This window comes from Hypomesus transpacificus, chromosome 11 (assembly GCF_021917145.1).
Source record: "Hypomesus transpacificus isolate Combined female chromosome 11, fHypTra1, whole genome shotgun sequence".
Lineage (NCBI taxonomy): Eukaryota > Metazoa > Chordata > Actinopteri > Osmeriformes > Osmeridae > Hypomesus > Hypomesus transpacificus.
Genome location: NC_061070.1, coordinates 14,333,919 through 14,357,501, shown reverse-complemented (window position 1 = coordinate 14,357,501; position 23,583 = coordinate 14,333,919). Strand labels below are relative to the sequence as shown.

The 23,583-nt window shown below is 42.6% G+C and overlaps 3 protein-coding genes across 4 annotated transcripts; 2 read left to right on the top strand and 1 right to left on the bottom strand.

The window, feature by feature from the left end:
• The first annotated feature begins 75 nt into the window (after positions 1–75).
• inpp5f (inositol polyphosphate-5-phosphatase F) lies at positions 76–10,290 on the top strand. 2 transcript variants are annotated; one of them, XM_047029065.1, is made up of 20 exons: positions 76–529; positions 1,783–1,863; positions 2,223–2,359; positions 3,121–3,249; positions 3,425–3,610; positions 3,711–3,767; positions 4,229–4,427; positions 4,627–4,806; positions 4,941–5,008; positions 5,102–5,226; positions 5,388–5,465; positions 5,549–5,669; positions 5,781–5,909; positions 6,089–6,206; positions 6,506–6,704; positions 6,814–6,885; positions 6,975–7,048; positions 7,218–7,346; positions 7,448–7,535; positions 7,660–10,290. In XM_047029065.1, exons 1-20 carry the CDS (start codon positions 433–435, stop codon positions 8,786–8,788), a joined length of 3,396 nt encoding a protein of 1,131 aa, XP_046885021.1. In that variant the 5' UTR covers positions 76–432; the 3' UTR covers positions 8,789–10,290. The 2 variants fall into 2 exon arrangements, with proteins under 2 accessions (XP_046885021.1, XP_046885022.1); XM_047029066.1 differs by having other exon boundaries at positions 77–529; positions 3,443–3,610.
• Positions 10,291–11,637: 1,347 nt separating this feature from the next.
• On the bottom strand, positions 11,638–17,042 carry LOC124473536 (minichromosome maintenance complex binding protein). The gene is made up of 16 exons (XM_047029067.1): positions 16,861–17,042; positions 16,222–16,307; positions 15,934–16,074; positions 15,282–15,323; positions 15,021–15,110; positions 14,768–14,897; positions 14,524–14,663; positions 14,317–14,414; positions 14,037–14,209; positions 13,790–13,907; positions 13,558–13,675; positions 13,290–13,455; positions 12,940–13,073; positions 12,184–12,348; positions 11,997–12,085; positions 11,638–11,836 (listed from the first exon to the last, which is right to left on the bottom strand). The coding sequence occupies exons 1-16, from the start codon at positions 16,919–16,921 to the stop codon at positions 11,710–11,712; spliced, it is 1,878 nt and encodes a 625-aa protein (XP_046885023.1). The 5' UTR covers positions 16,922–17,042; the 3' UTR covers positions 11,638–11,709.
• A 500-nt stretch (positions 17,043–17,542) lies between these two features.
• Positions 17,543–23,582, top strand: LOC124473589 (SEC23 interacting protein). The gene is made up of 18 exons (XM_047029180.1): positions 17,543–17,761; positions 18,159–18,652; positions 18,781–18,988; positions 19,148–19,341; positions 19,508–19,597; positions 19,691–19,811; positions 19,932–20,021; positions 20,150–20,291; positions 20,403–20,611; positions 20,702–20,811; positions 20,934–21,104; positions 21,218–21,313; positions 21,428–21,589; positions 21,741–21,896; positions 22,223–22,325; positions 22,442–22,627; positions 22,786–22,960; positions 23,090–23,582. Exons 1-18 carry the CDS (start codon positions 17,629–17,631, stop codon positions 23,166–23,168), a joined length of 2,919 nt encoding a protein of 972 aa, XP_046885136.1. The 5' UTR covers positions 17,543–17,628; the 3' UTR covers positions 23,169–23,582.
• Position 23,583: the final 1 nt, after the last annotated feature.

Below are 23,583 nucleotides of genomic sequence, written 5' to 3'. Positions count from 1 at the left end.
AGTGTGTGTCGGAGTCAGCGTGAGAAAGGAGCTTGGATCGCCTGGAAGTGGAACATTACCATGAATGACGACTGTGGTCACGTGTGATTGTTTCTGCAGGAAATTGACAGTCGGTCGGTCGACTTGGAAATGGTTAGCTAGCGACTGGCATTTTCGCACATTGAAGAACTGAAGTCATGTACTTACAACGACATGTCATTGGAATGGAATACTAAACCCGATATATAAAAAACAAAAGCAAACGGAGCCAGATAGTTGTAGATACCCAGGGCAGGATAACAATAACATACAAGATAGGAAGCTAGCTTCTTGTTGGTATTGAGACCTCACCTGGCCGCTGGGACTATCCCTCAAATATTTCCTCGCTACGCGAGTTGGACTAGCTAGCTAGCTAACGTTTGCTTTAGCAAATAATTACCGTTCTATGACATAATGGAGTTGTTTCAGGCTAAAGACCATTACATTCTTCAAAGTGGTGATCATGCTCTGTGGTGTAGCCGAAAAGATGGGACCATGAACGTCAGACCGGGTAAGTACAACTTGCTGCCGTCTAACTGTATTCAAATACAGTACCGTTGATAACATGCGACCATCGAGAAGTGATGTTGCCGTTCACTGGAAGTGTTAGCACCCACTTTCTTTTTGTGTTTTCAAAGAGCATACACTAATGCCGAAATTAATCCACGAACATACTCATCCGCTACTGAGCAGCTATAGTAACAGTGTAATTGATAACTTGTAGCTAAGAACATGAAGTGTAACGTTACAGGATAGGACTGAGGGTAGATTTCCCATCTTAGCTCGTTTAGCTGCTGTGTATGTTTCAGTAGATCTATATCAGTTACCTGTAAACAATAACTAGGCTGTATGCAGTCATATAACCGTCAAATAAGTCAACCCATGTTTTGCTGGTGATCGTGTAAGGATAAATGTTTTCTTGTGCTGCTGACAAAGAGGAGAAATCAGTGCTTGAAAGGCCTTCCCACTTTCCTGACTGTACATGCACTAAGCTTGAGAAATTCTGGGCACAGCCAACTGTCCTAGTAAAGCTAGTATTTTTGTTGTGAGCAAAAGCAGTTGGTTAGGGAGCTGTCTCGGACTGTATGAATGAGTTACCCTTTTGGCTAGCTATGGGCTGGAGTCACATGGGTGTGCAGCCAGCCTGAACAGGTTTGGGTTGCACCACTGTTCCATTATTTAATTGGAAAAGGATTTCCACTACTCCCTCACACTGGGCCTAAGAAGCACTAGAGGAATTTCTTCTATATTATCCCCTTATTCAACAGGCTGCTATGTCGTTATGTTGTCCCCAGCTGTATCTGTAACATAAACAAAGTGGGTTATGTGGGGTATTTTCTCAGACCATGTACTCCCAGCCCCTGAGCCCCTCCCTGATAGGGTTCCAAAACCTGTCTTGTACATTCAGTTATTTTGTTCCATGGAACAGGAAGAGTTAGCCTATTGTCTGAGGTTGCCTACAGAAATGTTCTACACCCTCACTCACATAGTTTCCCACTCTTGCATGTTGGCACACACCCCTGACATTGTTTCTCTAAACACATTTTGAATCAACATTTTCATAAGCAAGGTACTGAGCATGTGAGCATCAGATAGTGATAGGGTGTCAAAGTCCAGTCTATCCTGTTGACTCAATTTATAATACTACTCAATTAACCATCAATCATTTCTCGTTACGGGTTTCTTCCCACATGTATAGTAATTAGAAAAGTTACTCGGTTATTGTTCTTAAATTAAAAAGATGGTTCTATTTCTTAATTTTAGCAACAGACCTGCTGTTAGCCTGGAACCCGGTTTGCTTAGGCCTGGTGGAGGGCATTATTGGAAAAATACAGCTTCACACAGGTAAGTGAGATACTCTAACTGTATGGAACATGGATGTGCCAGTGAGTGATATAGGCCTACTTTCAGATCAGTGTAGGACTATAGCTGAAGACAGCAGTCAGAGTCTAGTTTTTAGGCAAGAAGGAAGACTTATCTTTAAATGTTAATTTTCATGTGGTTCCTGTTGTCATTGTTATTCTATCAAAGAGTGTTCATTTTGAAATAAATTGTATTTGGTAGACAATGTAACTGACCCAGGTTTTGAGTGCACAACTCGTCAAAGGGAAACTAAGTGACCAGCTGGTGAAGTCACCCTGTGGAATGCATGGAACTTCATGCGTGGGACCAGGACTAATTTCTCTCCCAAATCCTGTTGTCAGATCTTCCTCTGGGTCTGGTACTAATCCGCCAGAAAGCCTTGGTTGGCCAATTGCCAGGAAACCACAAAGTCTACAAGATCTTAAAGATAGCTGTCATTCCTCTGTCTGAGGAAGAGCCCCTGGATCTTGAACTTGAGGTGAGCCAAAGTGATTATATCTCCAACTATGTGTGGGAGATTTATGGAGTAGAATACATAGTTTAAACATTGATCAGCTTGTACTGTTTTGATTGGTCCTAACCTGTAGAACATGTCAGTTATATTAACAGCGAATTGTCTCTGAAAATAGACTGACACTGGTGTGAATGAATTTGGCTTCAGAATTGTTTCCCATTTCCTTCAGTCCCTTTATCTGGGAGAATTGTCAGGGACTAGTCCATGTTTTGCCAAATGATCTGATAGGAATCAAAGTATGACTAAGATGTCAGTCTTACAGGTGAGCTTCATGGATTAAGAAGTGATTTTCAAGTAAGTAATGCTATTCCAGAGAAAAGATGTGTAGTGTAGCATAGTCATTTTCGGGTATGTTTTAGAACCAACACGTTCTCTTCACAACATTAAATGATATCGCTGTCTTGGATAGGTGTCCAGTAGCCGATGTGGTAGATAGTAAAACATGTATAAATGTACTAATGTTTTAACTGTATTTATGTTGCGTGTAGCAATAAATGAATCCAATTCATGTAGTATTCATAGACTAGCTTATGCATTGTGAATTCACAGGCATGTCGCTCCTGGAATTCTCCATACGTTTTTTATAGTTCACACTATATACAGGAATATATTTGTAATAAATCAAAAGTCAAACTTGGATATTAGTTACAGACGACCTTTATTTCACATGAGGCAACATAATCACATGCTGACATTTTCTTGGAAAATGCAAACTTGTCTTTTAGCTTTGCAAGAAACATCATTTTGGAATCGACAAGTCAGAAAAGCTTGCCCAGTCTCCAGATGAGTCCAAGTTCCTGATGAAAACTCTGAGTCAAATAAAATCCAATGTTGGTCAGCCCATTAAGAAAAAGGTACCTGTAGTTTCCAATATTATTTATAATATATGTATTATGCCTTTTGTTTGGTAAAATATGTTCAGTCTACCTTTTTTGCTTTTCCTGTGTATGTTGCTTTTCGAAATTACCAGCTTTTCTTTTTGAACATTGCCCATCCTTGCCAAATTTTTGCCCACCCTTTCCCACCCAGTATTCCCCTGCCTTACAGGTGAAGGAGAACAAGGAGAAGGAGCGTCTGGAGAGGCGGCTCCTGGATGAGCTCTACAAGGTCTTCATGGACTCCGACTCCTTTTACTACAGCAGGACATATGACCTTACAAACACTGTACAGCGACAGGGAGACTCAGACAAATCCAACCTGCCATTATGGAAACAGGTCAGGGACTGCTGAAAAGAGAAGTAGCACAAAATAAAACCCCGCCCCAATGACTTATCAAACATGTCTGTAGCTGATTTTATTTATTCTCTTCTGCTAGGTGGATGACCGATTTTTTTGGAACAAACACATGATCCAGGATCTTATCGACCTCCAGGTAATTGACTTTTCACAAAAATGTTCATGTTATTGATACGTTGTATAGTAACATTTTTTTTTGAGTTGCCAGTATGGACAAGTGATTTTGCTTGGTTTGTAAACAGAAATGTGTGAAAACAGTCAGGCACGTGAGGGCAGATGGTCATGATGAGTTATGGTGGCAGTTAGAGCTCCTGCCAATCTAGAAATATCTATCTGAACATTTAGAAAATGCCCTGGGACACAAAACCATCACAGACAAATGACTGTGCTTTCACATTGCATTATTGACCAGTTTCTGACCACATATTGATAGACTTGTCCTCCCGAATCTATGTCAAATTACATTATTTTATTGATTTACCTATATTCTTTGTGTTGTAGGAAAAATGTAAACGGGGGGAACTTTTCTATAAAAAAAAATAGTTTTAAAATAGTTTTTTTAGAGTTTAGTTCTAAGAAATATTTATGGTGTTGCAGTTCCCAGAAGTGGACTTCTGGGTGATGCCCATCATCCAGGGGTTTGTGCAGGTGGAGGAGCTGGTGGTGAACTACAATGACAGTTCAGACGAAGAGAGGAGCAGCCCGGAGACCCCGCCTCAAGAGCTCACCTGCGTGGACGACATTCACCCTCGATTCACTGTCGCTCTCATCTCCCGACGTAGCCGCCATCGCGCAGGTAAAGTGTCATGGACACACAGCATGTCAGCATGGTTTTGGAAGTGAATCTAATTTGGTTGAAAAAAATATGTTTCCCCTGATGAAAGAGTTTGATCCATTATATAATGGATCAAATCTATTTTCTCTTTAGCTTACTTAAAGTAAATGTGTAACTTGTTCTGTACGGTCCACAGTAACATCTGTTACTTCTCCCACAGGGATGCGCTACAAACGGAGAGGTGTGGACACAGACGGTCACGTGGCTAATTTTGTGGAGACGGAGCAGCTGATCCATGTGCACAGTCACACTCTGTCCTTCGTCCAGAGCCGTGGATCTGTGCCTGTGTTCTGGAGCCAAGCAGGCTACCGCTATAACCCCAGGCCTCGACTGGAGAAAGGTCAATATGACCTACATGATCCTCTACACCTTACTGTCCTCTGCATGAAACATGACTCCAGAGGTTATACACACGGTTTTTGCTTGGTCATTTTGTCTGCAAGTGATGCTTACGAAGTTTGTCTGACCTTCCAGGGGAGAAGGAGACCATTCCTTACTTTGCTGCTCACTTTGACGAACAGCTCAGGCTTTACCAGAAGCAGGTGAGATGCGTCTGAGGAAATTGATTTGGCAATTGCACTCGCTAATGATGTAAAGATAGTTTGATAACTGTATTTATTTCTTGATCTTTGCAGGTCATAGTTAATTTAGTGGACCAAAGCGGACGTGAGAAGATAATTGGCGATGCATATCTCAAACAAGTTCTACTATACAACAACCCTAACCTCACATACGTCTCTTTTGACTTCCATGAGCACTGGTAAGAAATCCCCAGCGCATTCACACTGAAACAACTCCGGACCGCAGTAACGATGCCTTGAAAAAGGAAGTTATAATTCTAAATATAAAGTATGAATTTCACTATGAATGTTGTGTGAACTCCTTTAGTGAGCAGTTTTCTTGTGTTTCTTTTCTACTCAGTCGAGGTATGAAGTTTGAAAACGTGCAAACATTGACAGATGCCATCTCTGATTTAATCATAGACATGAGATGGGGCTGGTAAGTGTATTAGAAAAATCACTCCATAGAAAGATGAGATGATAATTCACTCATCTAAGTGAAAGTTCTTATTCCTCTCCTAGGGTGGACCAGGCAGGAGTCATCTGCAAGCAAGAGGGCATCTTCAGGGTCAACTGTATGGATTGCCTGGACAGGACCAATGTGGTCCAGGCGGCAATAGCCCGTGCAGTGATGGAACAACAGGTGAGGTTCTATCAGACATTTAAAATGGAGACAGGAGGGATGTTCTGAGTGAAATATTCAACTCTGTGCCTTTGACACTGTGCCTCTGTTTGTCTCTCTTGGTCCAATTAGCTCAAGAAACTGGGTGTGATGCCTCCAGAGCAGCCCCTGCCCCTCAAGTGTTACAGGATTTACCAGGTCATGTGGGCCAACAACGGAGACACCATCAGCAGACAGTATGCCGGCACTGCTGCCCTCAAGGTAACAGGATTAGGGAGTAATCTGATGTAAATATAGTGGAACCTGTACAGATAATGTGGAATGTTTGACACCTTGGAAATGATCCATTTTAGCAGGGTCAGATATAGAGGGAGTTGCTTCTCAAAGTCTTCCAAAATTCCAAGGATGCTCATCAACATAATTTCTATTATCCTCTAAAGGGGGACTTTACCAGGACGGGGGAGAGAAAGCTAGCTGGTGTGATGAAAGATGGGGTGAACTCGGCTAACCGTTACTATCTAAACCGCTTCAGGGATGCATACAGACAAGCAGTCATTGGTAAGGGAAATATACATACATTTACATTTAGTGATATAGCAGACACTCCAGAGCGACTTACAGTAAGTACAGGGACATTCCCCTGAGGCAAGTAGGGTGAAGTGCCTTGCCCAAGGACACAACCTAATTTGGCACAGCCGGGAATCAATTCGCCACCCTTCTGATTACTACCCCGATTCCCTAACCGCTCAGCCACCTGACTCACATACTGTACATAACTCCCACTGTGTAACAACTCGATTAACCCTCCTCAACAAAACACCTTCTCATTAACCTGTCTTGTGCTTCTCTGCCTGCAGATCTGATGATGGGGTTACCAGTAACCGAGGACCTGTACTCCATCTTCAGCAAGGAGAAGGAGCACGAGGAGAAGGAGAAGGAGAACCAGAGGGGAGCTCAGGAACAGGTCAGCCTCCTGCTGCAGACCTATATGCAGCTGCTGCTGCCTGACGACGAGAAGTTCCATGGGGGCTGGGCCCTCGTCGACTGTGACATGAGGTCAGTCTAGCTGTCCGTCAGAAACATGATAGCTCACCTCCACCGCATCTGTGAGCGACAATCTAGAATCTGCATTCAAAGTGTTGACTTCTTTTCCTCTGTTTTTCAGCCTCATTGATGCCACCAACAAAGATCAGGATGTTCTTCTTCTGCTATCCAACAATGCTTATTATGTTGCTTAGTAAGTTAAATGTATTAATAACTGGACTTTTGTCAACCATTGTTGTCTTTCTTAGTGACTTAGATTTTTGTTAATTTGCTTCATTACAGCTATGATGATGAAGCAGACAAAGTGAACCAGTACCAGCGCCTCAACTTAGAAGGATTGGAAAAGATTGAAATAGGTAAAGATGGTGCCATGATACATAGAAATGAGCAGGAAGAGAGGAACCTAGGCTCCAGTGTTCTGGAGACCAGGGCATTCAGACCACGTCACAAAATCTTTTGTTATGGTTTTATTTTTCGGACTATCGATACAGCCATTACAACTTTGCCTCCCGTATTTCCTTGCAGGCCCAGAGCCCACTCTGTTTGGGAAGCCGAAGTTCTGCTGTATGCGCCTGCACTACAGGAACGAAGAGACAAGTGGGTACTTCCACACACTGAGGGCAGTCACACGGAACCCTGAAGACGACGGGAAAGGTGAAGTGGAGATGATTTTAGACACCGAACTAGGATGAGTGACATGCATGATAAAGATTTAGTTTTGACTCATTGTCGCTTTCCTTTTGGTTCTCTTTCAGACACATTGCAGTGCATAGCTGAGATGCTTCGTATAACTAAAGAAGCAATCGGACTTGACCTGCTGGTGGTTGAAAAGAAACTGGAGAGGTGATGAATCACATATATAATCACGTCATACCTACAGTACACTGTATATTGATCTCCATTGGCTGATTTAATCTTTTTCACAAGTTGGGTCTATAATGCTAGCTTAAAAATTGATTTGTTTCAGGCGGCACAGTAAACCTCATGAGGACATCATGGGTATGCAGACAAAAACTACCGACCAAGTCCTCGGCAGCTCTGGTCTAGCTCAGGGCAAAAGCTTCCTGCTCAACAAGTTCTCCTCCCTCAACCAGAAGGTGAAGCAGACCAGAGCCCTTGGCAAGCTGGGCACGTTCTCCAAGCCTGATGTCAAAGTCAACTTCTTGAAGCCTACTATGCATGTGAACCTTTGGAAGTCCGACAGTAGTCTGGAAACATCAGACAGCAACCCTGGCACTGGCGCGCTCAAGAACCTGTGTGACGACCACTCTGAGATCTCCTCAGACTCCGACTCTTATAACTCGGACCCGGAGCACCCGCCGCCGCTCGGCTCCCTGGAGAACGTGGACTATGTGTTGCCCAGCTGTGGCATTGTAGCATCAGCCCCACGCTTAGGCAGCCGCTCCCAATCCATTGGCAGTGTGGAGCTCAATGTCCCCTCCGTTATCAGGGTCACTGGTTGTGAGAGTAAGCAGGAGGCTAAAACCAGTCCTGACAACCAGTCCCCCGGAGCTGCTTCAGAAGCTGAGGAGGCTATTCTCATTGACTTTGGAACCCCGATTGATGCCTACTGCCACCAGTTTGTACAGGATGCTCAGACCAAACCTGTCGAGGTATTTGGAGAGGAACATGTAGCCGGGGCACCTACACAGAACCCACTGGTGCCTCCACACAGGAAGGCCCCTGGGGCCCCACAGGGGCAGCCAGGCCACAACCAGCAGCAGGAGCCCCAGCTTCCCAGGCCGTCCCAACTTGACGTGCAGCCCCCTGCTTCTGGCCCAAACCACCTGACTGTCCAGAAGCCCAACTCTGCTGCCTCGGGTGGCTCCCAGAGGAGCCTGGGCTCACATGTGGAAGGCAGCTTGGGCCCTTCGCCTGCTGACAGCAATGGCAGTCGGGTGGTGTCCCCCTTTGCCAAGATCAAGAGCTCCATGGTGCAGGTGGCCAGCCTTACCCAAGCTGGACTAACCCAAGGCATCAACTTTGCCGTGGCAAAGGTCCAGAAGAGCCCTGAGCCGGAGGCTGTCAATGAGACCCAAGAAAATGAGCTGAAGGCAATGTTTACACAGTGCCAGACCCGGATCATCCAGATCTAGCGCTTCCCTTGTAGCCTCTAGCAGTTCTTTTTTTGTTGTATGTGATTTACAGTACAGTAGCAGTAGCATATGCTTGCACAAGGGGCCCACCGGTATGCTAAGAACCCCAATTCCCCTGTAGTACATCTGACCAATGTTTACAGAGTCTTGTGTGAATAAGTCCCATAGTTTAAATGACAATGTCCTTCAAAGTCTTTTGGATTGGTTTCCCCAATACATTTGCATGCTAGCCTGTCAGTTTGAACTGAGTTGGTCGAGGCAGATTATTTCAAGCATATGTTGAGAGACAAGTTCTTAATTTACATGTTAAGTATGCAATCACATTATGTGCAATGCACCTATTGGCTTTTGTGATATAGGCATAGTTATAGCTCTGTTAAAACTAGTGGAAAAGTCTGACCAAATTCGTATCTATATTTCAGAAGGGCAGCTTAATGTTTGATATTACCCTACTAAGAAAACAAACAGGATACTGAATAGTAGAATGGATATTGTCAAGTGTAATCCTTCCCAATGTAGGAAACATACCATTCAAGAATGAATTACAACATTAGAAGTTCAGTAAGATAGGTATACTGTTTGATATGTACAGTAAGTATTGTATGTATTGTAAGTATCTATATCTGTTATATATAGCATATATCCATTGACAAACATATTTATGGACATGGGTGATCTTATGCTTTGGTTTTTGATCGTAGTGATGCGACATGAGTGGATGCTGTATTTGTGCTTAAGGTAAAGGGGTATGATTCCTTTTTATTGATACGAATCCCCAGTTCTAACCCCAATACTCTCAATGTCTGCTCTATATAGATAACCACAGAAATCCTTGTTGGGTTTGTTCATGGAACTTATTTGATTCTCCCACAAATGTTTGCACTATCCCTGATGCTATATTTGACCGTCAAGCACTCAAATAGTCCAGAATTATACAGTCATGTGTTTAAGGAAGAGGAGACAGTCGCATATTAAATATATGCAATTAGCCTGTCCTAACACTGTTCGATGCTTTATACACTCCCTGATTCTGAAACATACTTGCCTTAACAGGAAATCTACGCGGGAGATGTTGTATATCAGGTATTTGCAGTATGGCAAATCTACCTTTTTAAAAGGAATTCACCTTTTAAAAATAGTTGTATTGTTTGATTCATCTGCATATGTACTGTACATGAGTTCCTGTTCATAGTATTGTGTGCTTTAACTTGGGATATTCCGTCCTCCAGCCATACATGTAAATGACATGCTCAAAAATGATCAAGACTGTAAGGAATACAAGGTGCGTGTGTGGTGTGCTGTTGTGTGGTGTGAACATGTTTGTTGAGTGGAGGGGATTTAGTGTGAGTCCTTTCTAATAGGTCTGCAAGTGTAAAAATACGAAACTGTACATATAAGATGTAACATTGCTTTTTGACTCCCAAAAACGTTGCTTTGCTCTGTCTAATTGTTGTAGTATGAACTTTTTGGTGGTTGGTCCAATTTTAGAGGCAGATTCAGGGTTGTTAAAGGTTCACACCAGCAGGATTGAGTTAAGAAAGGTAAGTGCTAATTTCATGAAACTTTTAACGGGACCTCTTGTGTCCATATCCTGATGATGCCCTAAAAAGAATATAATAAGATTGTGTGTATCAGAGTTGTCCTAAAATCTAATCAGGAATATCCCAAGATAAAGTCTAACTACTCTGCACCTTTTTTGTTTTTATATACAGATAATGCCTCTCTTTTCAACAGTTAGCTGTGTACAGTAGCTATCGTACCACCATGTTGAGGCTGGGATGGCTGCATTCTAAACTGTTCTGAGGTAGACGTTAGAGTGAGAATGTAGCATGTCTGGTATGGTGCTAAATGCACATTGTCTGGCTCCTCAGTTTTCTGAAACCTGCTGAACTTGTCTGGCACTGCCAAAGGTTTAATATGATGGGTATAGCGCAATAGTTACATTACTTGGGAAAGAGTTCTTGTTGTATTCTATTCAGGAATGAATGCACTAGGTCAGTTCTCAAATCAGAGTATAAACTATTGTTACTAGAATTAGGTACATACTGTAAAAATAAATCAAGTCTTAAGTATAAAACATTCCTTTTAAGATAGGGATTGTGATGTTGGAAGAGTGGTATATTTCTTTTTTTCCATATGCAAAAGGTATAGGCCTTTTATACAGTATGTTCTTACATATTCTCAGAGGGTTTTGGTTTGCGTCTTTTGTTTTTACACCAAGTGCTTTTGAAAACCACATCTCATTTTGCATCAATGGTTTACCTCACCTTTTACAAATGTGGATCCTGCTCATAGTTAATGTACAGTTATGTTTGTCATTCTCATGTGATTAACCTCTATACATGATTGCACAGCATTTAAGCACATTTTCCAACATAACATCATGTTGTCTAAACGTCTGTGGTTGTAGTTCACCTACCAAATAACTATCGTCATGTTCTCATGTTGTACTAAACTTTTATTGAATAATAAAATACTATTTATTCGTATTCACACCTGTGAAGCTTTTTTCCTTTCCAAAACAAATAGAATGTAAGTGCATGTTATGGTCTACGAGGTTGCAATGATGAGCTTCCTATTTTACTGTCCACATCCTGTTATGGTTTTACATCAGTTAGAGACACCATGTATTATAGCCTCCAGGAGACCAATGTAAAACACAGCACCACTGTTAACCATTCAATGACATGCAGGAGCATTGATATATCAAGTTATCACTGGCTAGGTAGATAATCTTTCTTTCACTATCCTTTTTCCAGCTCTACCTCTTCAAAGATCATGTTAAATCATCAAATCACCACAGGTACAGCCAAATACATATATGTTCAAAGAGACCAATAACCATCTTATACATGGGAAAAAAAACAAGTTTATTGCAAGATTTTGTTCTTTGTATCAAAATGTTACTCCAGGTTTCCAGATTAAGGCTCATTGCCATTGACACTCTTCTGCTGTTCAGTCCTACTTGTTCGGAGCACCTCTAAGTGCTTGGCTCTCATCCAGCAGTCTCTTGAAAGGGTAGTCTGTCCCAAACTGAGAGACAGCAACCTGAAGAACATTGACCAGAGTGAGCTACTTTAAAACAAAACAAAAACTTCTAATTAAAAGCTGCAACAATCCTTTGATTGTGACTTCTGAAGATTTTCATTGGTATCATTAACATTACTGTTCTAAAACCAAACATTTGACAAATGTTGAGTTATCCCACCTTGCCACAACAAGCAGCCTGTGCAGGTCCTCAGCTGAGATACTCTGAGGGTCATCTTTGCGCATGTCTACAAAGTCATCCTCGACTGCCTGGGCAACACAAGATCAGTAGAAAGATTTCACAAACATGCATATGTACGAGTAGTGACCATGTTACTCCTTCTAGATCACTATGCACAGTGTCTCACCTTGGTGACCTCATCAGAGATGCTGTAGTCCAGGGTTCGAGCCACAGTCAGGTACACACGGTACCTGTTGAGCTGCGACGACATCTGAGCCAACAGGAAGGTACTGAAGTACTCCTCCATATTGGATGGGGTCACCTGGGGTTGTAGATGCACCTGGCAGTCCGACTGTTGGAGGGGGGTTTACATGACAACCAGGGGAGCAAAAGAGAAATATAAATAAACTCAGGCAACATAGTGGTCCAGTGTGGTACAGTCTGTCTCGTTTCAGAAGTACGTTTTCTAAATTGAGTTACTAACTATGGCAGCTACTGTGTCAACAATGAGTCTGTATAAGATTTGGATCCTGTTTCATATACTTATGCCAAGGGGAACTGAACTTTTGATCTGCCCTGAGACCTCTTTATTCCACACTGTCCTTCACTGCAGCCAAACAGGCGGCCTATTCTGACGCCTCTCCCTGGATTGTCCCTACGGCACAGCTGCGCCCATGGCAACACATTAGACCAGCACACAGGAATAGCACACGCCGCATTCCTCAGGCTGTTCGCAACAAAGTGAAGGCAAGTCTAAAGCCAGACCATGCGGACAGCTACCAGGGACCAATGGGAAGTGAGACAGCAGCATGACACTGAATGGAAACAACCCACTGTGAGTGTCAGTCTCCTGAGAGCCCTGGCTGAAACCAAACCCTGCCTCTACTTTGCAGGGTATCGCCATCCTGCGCCCTCTTGTGTTCACGGGGCCCCATGTTCTCACCGGTAGCAGTGAGCGGCCCTCTGAGGAGATGAGCACGTTAATATTGCAGGGGAATTCCATCTGGTGGTAGTTGAAGTCATAATCAACCTTCTGCCAGGATATTAGGTTCCCAAGGGCAGTGACGTTGCGTACACCTACATCAGGACATACAAAAGTCAATATAAAAATATTAACAATGTTTAAATGACACCGAAGTTAATGTTCAACCACTGCCATTAGCAAACAAGCAACAACAAAAGGCACACCTTTTGCATTCCTAATGCCAAATCTACATGACGTAAATCGGAGTATGTTTCAGAAAGATTTCAACGCGTCTGCTCCACAGTGCCGACCTTAGGTGGAGCGCTCACCTGAGGTGTCAAGTTGCCCCTGCTCCAGCTGCGTCTCATCAAGGAAGAGGGAGGTGTTGTTTGACAACTGCAGCGCTCCACTCACCAGCCTGTTGGCCACGTAGTCTTTCCTGGGCACCAGTCGCAGTCTGTTCATGTTCTGTAGGCTCATACCTAAACGATACGACTGCCGAGGGGATGGAATGGAAAAACAAAATATGTCAGCACACTGATTTTGGAAAACCAAACTAACTCAAAACAACAGAAGACACAACGGATGTTGACTCACACAAGGGACGAGCTGTTGGATGACTGTATACAGTTTCTCCGTGAACGGGGAGGTGGTTGGACAGCCACTCAGATTCAAGCTGAATTTGCCCAGAGGAAGAACATCCCTCCTTCTATACCTAATAAGAAACCATTATGAAGAACATTTAGCTTTGGGGTAAAAAGAATATACAAAGTCTATGGTTGTGGAAGATACACATGGCTAAGGATTAAAGATGGCCTGGCCCACTCACACACTGGATATGAGATGCAGTATAAGGTACTCTGCAGCCAGTCCATCTCCCAGGAGGATGTGAGTCAAGTATGCCAGCAGCTCAGCTCTCACCGAGGTCATCTCGCTCGATGACAAAACTGAAAGAGAGAGAGAGAGAGAAAGAGAGGCCTAAATTAGACTCGACACATTACGGCTACATACATCTACGCTTTTACCCTATAGCAAAAAAAAGACAATGTATATGCTAACTAGGTGGGTGGTCTTACCTGTGCTGTTGTCTTCCAGAGGTGCAGAGGGCAGCAGAGGGTTGTTGTGTTGCAGACGTTTGGCGAAGAGCACGTGGAGGCGAGGCACTAGGGATGCAGGTGGGCTGTGGGCTCGCTGCTCCTCTACAGTCTCCATACTCTCCACAGGGTCCAGCAACGACGAGGCCAGGTCTCTTTTTATAAACAGCGACGTGCAACATCAATCCGAAAAACATAAAAAATATACACACGACAGGACAATTGTGTGGGACAGGGATGTACTCTAAAAGAAGACCCTTACTTCTCTTCAGCCACCCCGCTGAGTACAGGACTCATGGAGAGGATCCCATAAACCTCAATTATGTCATTCAGTTTGAAGCTGTCCGACTCCTCGTAGACCTGGAAGTCCATGAGTAGTACATCATAAATACAGATGTGAATCCATTGCCTGGGCTACAGAAACACTGGGGAGAAAGTGTTGACAGGACCCTACAGGAAGATGTACTACCTTCACTAGACAGGCTGGGCCCCTCTCCCCTGGCAACGGGAAGTTGAGATCTAGATGAGAGGAGCAGTCTGACGGGGTTGTGGTCTGGCTGGAGGGGGCCTCCGTCTCCTGCCTTTTGGAATCCCCGTTGCCATGGTGCTCTGCAGAAGGAATGGAGACGAGTTCACACAAGTCAAACGGTCTTCTTTGGTGCCAGGTACCTAGTAAATCTTCATGTCAATGTATGCTTGAAAATCTTCTGTACCAATGTGTGAATCCCTTTGCTTCTGGGGTTGTGTGTCCATGTCATCATCCTCTTCATAGCTGCGCTTTTGTCTGCTGGGGACGTAAGAGGTGGAAGGGACCACTCTTGCTTGGCTAGAGCAGGCATAACTGTGTGACAGTTAAGGGAAACTCAATATAATGGCCACCTAGCAATTCGTACCAAATAATCAATCACCTGTAAAATAAACAAACAATTTAGGAAAAGTTTTGATTACATCAAATCGAAAGGATATATCTTTTGCCCATTGGCTTTCTCCTGGAACAGGAACACAATAGAAGGTCTGTCTCTCGGAAGTCACAGTGTTTCTGGAATTCAAATCCACCTTTAAAACACACAGCACAGGTACAGAAAGTCATTTTAGTATTTTAAGTCAACCAGTACTATGTTGTATAATATAATAGCATCACATTCAATAGTATAACAAAGCAGTACAATTAACAAATTGTAATTGTAAAATTAACAAATCAACAAAATAATAGTATAATGGACTTACCCCACACTCGGTAACATCTTTATACTTCCCACATTTCAAAACCTGAAGTAAAACATTTTTCATGTAAAATATGTCTTGCATGTTCATTTCAATTATCTACTGTAATGCAAGTCCTTTTTTGGTCAGCAATGCATCTCATGTTGACGTATTATTGAGAGACTTGTTGTTCTTGTTGGCTAGTTATAACGGATTTTTACTTTTTGTACTCGCTGTGAAATATTTTACTGTTGATTGTTCTTCTACAGGTACACCTGCACTTTTTGGGTTTCATGCTGTTAAATTGTACTTCCACTTTTTTGAGTTCCATGTTGTTTAATTGCAACTTGTTTAACTGCATGCTCTTATGGTTCTTCCCTTTGGCACTTATTTGGTTTTTCACAATGTATGTTTCATGTTTTGGCTGCTTGCAATGTTTGGGGCTACCTCGTTGTTATGATCAGTGAGCTATGCTGTTTTGTAAAGCTCTCTCTTGGAAGTCGCTTTGGATAAAAGCGTCTGCTAAACTGCTGCTTTGTTTTTATTGATTTTATGTAAACACCTTGAGCTACAATTCTTGTATGAAATGTGCTATATAAATAAAGTCTTACTTACTTACTTAATTACTAAATGTAAATGTATTTACTCTAGAAATAGAACTGTCAGAAATACTTACTTTGGCATTGTTAGAGGGCTCAACAGTCTCATAGACCCCCATGTAGAACTCTGGATCAAACATGTCTTGGATTAAACAACGGAATTTCACCAGACTGTCAGGTTTCAGGTAATGCAGAGGGACATCATTCAATGAGGGAACCTATATGGAGGCATTAGAAATGGATAGTAACATGTTACAATAGTTCAAAAGGTAGGCATAGCCATTAAATATTTGTAATGCATAGCAAATTCAATGGCATGTTAATCTGGTTGAAAACAATAACATTTGTGTTAGACATGACATTACCCAGGTATGGGCCTCTTTTTCTTTCAGCTTGTCTTTGAAATACTCCACAACTTTTGATCCCCATTGGGGGTTTGAGTTTCTCTGGGCTGTAAAGTAACAAATCATATAGTCACAAATATAGAAACATAGGATCTTTGTGGTCTCTCACCGTGGGTGAAGCTGACTGACAGTAACACTCACTAGCTGTAACACTCACTAGCTGCATTCAAATTAAATGGAAAGTGAAACATTTGAAGTGTAATTGTCAGTCTGGAAGCGAACAGGGTCACTACAAATAAAAGGGTTAAAGTTTTCCAATCTGGCTTCATAACATGACAAGAGTTTGCAAACGTTTACAATCTACTAGTACCCAACTAACAGTTTTAAAACATTGCTGTGTTGGTGGGACAGCTAGCTAGCTAACTGGGCATGTGATAAAAAGAACTAGTCTAACAACATGTATGAACAATAAAGTTGTATTGTTCTAAAATAATGTACGTGTTGATGGTTTGCAATCATCATATCGAACATTGTTTTTGAACCAGACCCTAATCTGGCCGAGAAGAGGAAGATTACTGTGTAGCACAACCAGCAAGCGCATGCTGTTCTAGCTAGCTAGCTAACTATCAATTTTAGCTTTCAGATTCGTTTGTTTCTTACCAAACATGCCTTCGACAACACCCATTGGGTTGTTTATCCAGTCATGAGTAGAAGGCATCATTAAGCAGACTCAGTATGATTAATCGGTAAAATAAGTGTCACAACAACGTAAAATTATAAAGTTAGCTAGTCAGACACCAACTTCAATTTGACTGTCAAGGCAGGACCACTCTGTGGCGGGAAAATTACGTCATCAGAACTTGAGCGAAACTCTGTACGTCATCATATTCAACACAAAAAGCTCAGGAAAATGTGCACACAATAACAAAGATTATGTGTCCTTGGTTGTGTCATGTTGTTAGATTCAAATATTAAATATATTTAACATAAAAATGGTATCAATAAAATATATATTTGAAGGGGAAGCACCCAAGTCAAATGTAACCTGACTACCCCGGCTGAGAAACCGCTTTATATCTTGCACAGTCGGGGTGTGATTAGCCCTTATTTTTTGTGAGATTGTATCATATGTAATATTACCAACTTAATAACGTCCTAGGACTATTTGCTTTTAGTAGATTTCTGCTACTTTTCTGCTAATTGTTCTCCACACCAGCAGGGGCAGCAGCACTGTGCTTTTTCGTATGTTTCAACAACCGGTGTACAGTACGCCAAGGCTACGTGCTAGTTCAGCAGAGCCATCATCATGTTTACAAATCAGTGGATACTCTTCAACGCAGGAACGAAACCTTCCTCCCATATCCGGGTTGTGAACTAATGACTGCTCCGGCAGTGGGATAAGCTTGGCTACGTGTAATTTGGCTGAAAATGGCTGATAGGAAAACCAACAATGTGGCCAATTCCAGCTCAAATTTACTGTTTACTACGGCACCAGAGTTTAATTTTAATCTACCGTTCATACCTGTCAGCCAGGCCACTGGTCCAGCCGTGTTATCGGGAGGTAAGATAAGGCAAATAGGGTATTCATTGGCCAAATTTAGCAACCTAGCTTGCAGCTAAGTCAGCTCGCTAGTTGTACAACCAAAACAGTTCATTTGACATGTCAGTTGTCGCTTATGGCTGGTTTATCATTAACGTCAAATTGACTGTGTCTCTGTTTTGGAGTTATTTCACCATATCAAATAATCCAAATACCTTAGTAACCTTAGATAGTGAACAGGGCCGAGAAATGTGTGAATTATAGTAGCCCAGTAGTAGGAAAAATATTTGTACGTAATAAGGATACACGTGAGCAACTTATGACTGAGTTATGTTAAATGTATGTGCTGAGATGACAAATAAAAATACATGCAGCTAACTAATATATGTCACGTTTGTCTGATGTCTTTGTTTTCTAGATGACTCAACAGATGTAGGAGAAGAAGACAGCTTTCTTGGACAGACCTCTGGAAATGCCCCCGCCCCCGCCACTTTTAACTACTTCTCCAATACTGTCACCAGCAGCGACCCATTTGCCTCCATTGGGCATCAGCCATGCCCACCCCCAGCACTCTCAGTAGCCCCATCAACATCAGGTCCAATCTCTGTACCCAGTGGTTCCATGGTTCCAACTCCTGCACCTCAAACCAACCCTGTGCCACAGTTTGGTGGTGGGGTTTACCAGAACCCAATGGGACGATACACTCCTCCCCCTAGTACAGTGACCCCTCCTCCTCCCCAGCCCAGTCAACAAAGCTACAATCCTTACCGCCACAACCCCATCAGTAGCAGGGCGAAGCCCTATGTTGCAGGGCCAGAGGTTCAGTCCCAGCCTTTTCCACCACGACAAAATCCCTACTCTCTTGGCTCTCCGGCTCAAACTTTCCAAACGATGCCCTCCACATATTCTAAGGTAGACAATCCATAGACTCTTTTGAGCTGTTGGCATTGTTTATCTATTTGACGCCATGCATGGTAAATAGCTCTGATGAAGATGCTTGTTGTCAAGTTGAGTCTAAATCTGTGTTCTTTTTCCTCTAGCCTCCTACCACACAGATGGAGACACCCCCTCTTGCCCCTACCACTTCTGGAGCATTAGTCCCTGCCAACCCCATGATGCAATACAACTACAACGTCTACGAGGCTGTCCAGCCTCATTGGTTCTTCTGCAAACAAGTGGAATCTAAAAGTGTTTGGCTTCCCTTTAGTATCCTCGACTCTATTCAGCTGGAGGAGATTTATAACTCAGGTTTGGAGGCACATGATGACATATTACTGCAATTTGACTTGGATCATTTGCATTCATCAGGATTCCTATAAAATTAAACCGGTCTAAAGTCTGCCAAAATGTTTAATTTGATTGATTTGATGTTACTTCATGTGTAAAAGTCACTTCTTTTTCTTCCAGTCCAACCAGACCCTGAGAGCGTGATAGTGTGCACGGACGGCGGTCGCTATGACGTGCAGCTGTATGACCGCATCCGGACCGCTGTTTACTGGGAGGAGGAGCCGACTGAGGTCCGGCGCTGCACCTGGTTCTACAAGGGAGACACGGACAGCCGCTTCATTCCTTACTCAGAGGAGTTCAGCGACAAGCTAGAGGTTTGTCCCGTCAACATTACCTCTGATAAGCTGTCAGTACTAAGCAGATGCAGACAGTGCTGGTGAACGCTTTGCTGTACATGTGGGAAGTTTGTCCTAAGAGATGACTGACCTGACTTGGTGATTGCTGTGGTTTTCTTTGAGTGATAATCTGTCTTCCATCCAGGGAGAATATAAGAAAGCTGTGTCCACCAACCAGTGGCATCGACGGCTGGAGTTCCCATCTGGGGAAACTATTGTCATGCACAATCCTAAGGTAACTGGCGTTGTTCTTGACATTTATGTGTTAATTTAGTGGAGTACTGTGTGTCCATAGTTACCAGTGTTTCCCTTTCTTTCTGTCTCTTAGGTTATAGTTCAGTTTCAACCCTCCGCTATGCCGGATGAGTGGGGCACGACCCAGGATGGACAGACCAGACCTAGAGTGGTCAAGAGGGGCATCGATGATGACCATGATGAAGTACCTGATGGTATCTCATATTATTATTTCTCTCACTAATTTAACATGTTATGAATTAAAGCACACAAACAAATGAATAAAATACCTCCTATTAAAGTGCTTCCTACATCTATGTGTTTGCCAATTCCAGGAGAGATGCCACAGGTGGATCATCTTGTCTTCATGGTCCATGGTATCGGTCCAGTGTGTGATCTGAGGTTCAGGAGCATGGTGGAGTGTGGTATGTAGCTTGTTTTCACCTGTTGTATTAAATTCCCAAGAGCCAAATCATACTTATAGATGTCTTATTTGTCAAGTAAGATTGAATCATGTTCTGAAATCCATTGTCATTAATTCTTGTCTTGTCAGTGGACGATTTCCGTAGTGTGTCCCTGAAGTTGTTGCAGAGTCACTTTAAGAAAGCCCAGGATGAGCACGTCATTAGTAGGGTAGAGTTCCTTCCTGTCCAGTGGCATACAGCACTGCATGGAGACGCCACAGGCGTGGACAGGTGACAGACACACAGAGCCATGGTTCATGACTGTGTGAAACCAATTGTCTTTCAGGATTGGCAGATTTACTAATGTTTTAACCCTCTACATGATTATTCTTCCTTTTTCAGGAGGATAAAGAAGATCACCCTGCCCAGTACTGGACGCTTGCGTCATTTTACTAACGAGACTCTGTTAGACGTATTGTTCTACAACAGCCCAACCTACTGCCAGACCATAATGGACACAGTTGCCCAGGAGATTAATAGGATTTATGCCCTGTTCATGCAGAGAAATCCAGATTTCAAAGGAGGTGTTTCAGTGTCTGGACACAGCCTGGGTTAGTTGTGGTGTGAACATTTATTCAGGCTTTGAAAATAAATGAGAATCATTTGTATTGAATATTGTTTTATGTCCTTGTTCTGTCCAGGTTCTCTTATACTATTTGACTTGCTCTCTAATCAGAAGAATTGCTCACCCCTGCAAGGGATGACAACCATGGCCACCTCTAATGGAGGCATCCTGGCAGACAGACAACAGGTGAGAGTTCATAGCCATCATATAAACTCAACAACGGAAAACAATCACCTTCATAAATTGTGATAACAAAGTTATTTTCAATTAAAGTACAACTTTAATTTCCCATCTTATTCTCAAATCAGGTGTCTGGCCCCATCTCCCAGGCTAATAGTGCTGCTGTCCCACCTGCTGTGGAGGAGGTGCCTAAAGAAGAGTCCGAAGAGCTTGAAGATCTCTCCACTGTGCTGGAGCACCTGGGGTTATGTGACTACCAGAGTACTTTTGAACAGGAGAAGATAGACATTGAGTCTTTTGTAAGAACCCTCTTGCTTGTAATCACATGACCTATATTGAACATTGACAGGACACTGAATGTCAAGGCACCTGGGATTTATTGACTTATCATCTCTTTCCCCCTCATATGAAGCTGATGTGTACAGTTGATGATCTTAAAGAGATGGGCATTCCCCTGGGACCACGGAAGAAAATAGCCAAATTTGTGAAGGAAAAAGCGAATAAGCAGGTTAGTTTAACAGCCTTCTCTGAAAACTCCTCAGTGAAGCTGCCAAACCAAAACCAGTTTAACATGAAAATGTCTCCTCTCTTGTTTGTCACCTATTTGTTGGCCACACACCAGGCAGCACAAGAGAAGGAGGAAGTAAAGGTAGCCAGTCAGGAGGTTGTGCCCAGTCAAGTATCAGGACCCCTCCCAGAACCGAGCGCTATGAAACTTCCTGTAGGCGGGACTGTCTCCTCTATCCATGTGGATTACAACTACTTTGAAGTTGGCACTGGACAGGTAAACCACCTCCCATTTTTTGGCACATCAGTGGAAACTGATGCAACATATTACATAAATAATCACTTTAAACATTTTTACATTGTTGTAAAATGGTATTATACCTTTGCAATGAAAATAACAATATCGTTGTCACCCTTCCACTGCATAGGTATCTGTGGTGTACCACTCTCTGGACTTTGAGCCAGAGAATTTCTTTGCTTTGGGATCTCCAATAGGAATGTTCCTGACAGTCCGAGGGCTGGAGAAGATCGAAGAGACTTACCAGCTGCCCACCTGCAAAGGCTTCTTCAACATCTACCATCCGGTTTGTGAACCCGTCTGACTCTATTTGCCCTTAGAGGAATGTGATTGTGCTTGTTCATGACATGCTCAAGTAAAAAAGCATTTACATTTAGTCATTTAGCAGACAGAGCAACTTACAGTAAGTACAGGGACATTCCCCCGAGGCAAAGTAGGGTGAAGTGCCTTGCCCAAGGACACGTCATTTGGCACAGCCGAGAATCGAACTAACAACCTTCTGATTAATAGCCCGACTCCCTATCCGTTCAGCCATCTGGTCCCTATACATTTACTTGTATTTTTAAATCACAAAAACATTTGATGTAATAACAAGGTTGTCCTCTGCTTTAGTTGGACCCAGTTGCATACAGGATGGAGCCCATGATAATGCCAGACTTGGATTTGAAGCCTGTTCTCATCCCACATCACAAAGGGAGAAAGAGACTTCATCTTGGTATGGGCATCTACAATAAAGACCTTAATCCTGCAGAATGTGAATTTCCTGATCAGAAGTTGCATTGCATCATGTTACAGGAGGGTCTAACAAGGGGGGTCTGTTGTCTGTTGCAGAGCTGAAGGAAAGCCTGACTCGTATGGGCTCAGACTTGAAGCACGGCTTCATTAGTTCCCTGAAGAGTGCCTGGCAGACGCTTAATGACTTTGCCCGGGCTCACACATCTTCTGCCCAGCTACAGGCTGAACTAGCCATGGTGGCCAATCAAATCAAAGAGGAGGAGGAGAAGCAGGTGCAGCAGGGTGAGTTTTCTCATTGACACTTGAGGTGGAGTGTCATTGATACAATGGCATTTATTTTATTGAATTGAACTGGAACCTAAAATACCCCCTTGTTGGCATTTATTGTTGAAGTATAAATGTTAATGTATATGATTGTGAAACTGTAAATACCCTCTTAGGGTTTGTCACAGAATCCAAGATGGTGGAGAGTCCTGAGCCCCTGCGGGAGGAGGAGCCACAAGTGAAGATAGGAATGTTAAACGCAGGAAATCGCATTGACTACGTTCTACAGGAAAAGCCAATCGAAAGCTTCAACGAGTACCTGTTCGCCCTTCAGAGTCATCTGTGCTACTGGTATGTGGGCAGTTTCATTTTCCTCTGCCATTGTCCTTCAACTTGACTTTTAGCAAAGATATTTCTCAACATAAAGTACTTGTAAATGTAACCCGCAATTAATGATATATGATATTTAAATTCTTCCAGGGAGTCAGAGGACACAGCTCTTCTTATTCTCAAAGAGATCTACAAGACCATGGGAATACAGCCAGAACATATGCACTGAGGAAATAGATTGGCTGGAGTGGAAAATAAACCTGCAAATATTAATCAGAAACCCCCCTACAGCCCCTATCAGCATTGTGCTATTGCTCTTTGATTTGATACATGCCTTTCTGTTAGTATTCTTCTATTTTCTATATATTTCTTGTAGTCAATTGTATTATGATGAATACACTTGTATTATGCCATTTGTCTTAAATTAAGAATTGTTTTGGCAGATTAGTGGATTCTAAGACCACTAGTTACATTTTATAGCTTAAATTATCGAACTGGTGAAGCTTGCTTGAGATTTACTGCAATGTACAGTATATGGATCCAACTGAGACATTGAGAGAATTTAAACAATTGTGTGACAGAAGAAATTGAAATACTACATACATTTTATGGTGAAATAAGTCAAATAAATAGTTTACTTTCAC

Bases quoted from the DNA above. Each gene is read 5' to 3' on its own strand.
- inpp5f (XM_047029065.1), top strand. From the start codon at position 433: ATGGAGTTGTTTCAGGCTAAAGACCATTACATTCTTCAAAGTGGTGAT. The intron at 2,360-3,120 runs GTGAGCCAAAGT...CTTGTCTTTTAG, and splicing joins CCCTGGATCTTGAACTTGAG to CTTTGCAAGAAACATCATTT. The intron at 5,910-6,088 runs GTAACAGGATTA...TATCCTCTAAAG, and splicing joins CCGGCACTGCTGCCCTCAAG to GGGGACTTTACCAGGACGGG.
- LOC124473536 (XM_047029067.1), bottom strand. From the start codon at position 16,921: ATGATGCCTTCTACTCATGACTGGATAAACAACCCAATGGGTGTTGTC. The intron at 16,075-16,221 runs GTAATGTCATGT...GCCTCCATATAG, and splicing joins AAAAAGAGGCCCATACCTGG to GTTCCCTCATTGAATGATGT. The intron at 13,676-13,789 runs GTGAGTGGGCCA...GTTTCTTATTAG, and splicing joins CTGCATCTCATATCCAGTGT to GTATAGAAGGAGGGATGTTC.
- LOC124473589 (XM_047029180.1), top strand. From the start codon at position 17,629: ATGGCTGATAGGAAAACCAACAATGTGGCCAATTCCAGCTCAAATTTA. The intron at 20,022-20,149 runs GTATGTAGCTTG...TTGTCTTGTCAG, and splicing joins CAGGAGCATGGTGGAGTGTG to TGGACGATTTCCGTAGTGTG. The intron at 20,292-20,402 runs GTGACAGACACA...TTCCTTTTTCAG, and splicing joins GACGCCACAGGCGTGGACAG to GAGGATAAAGAAGATCACCC.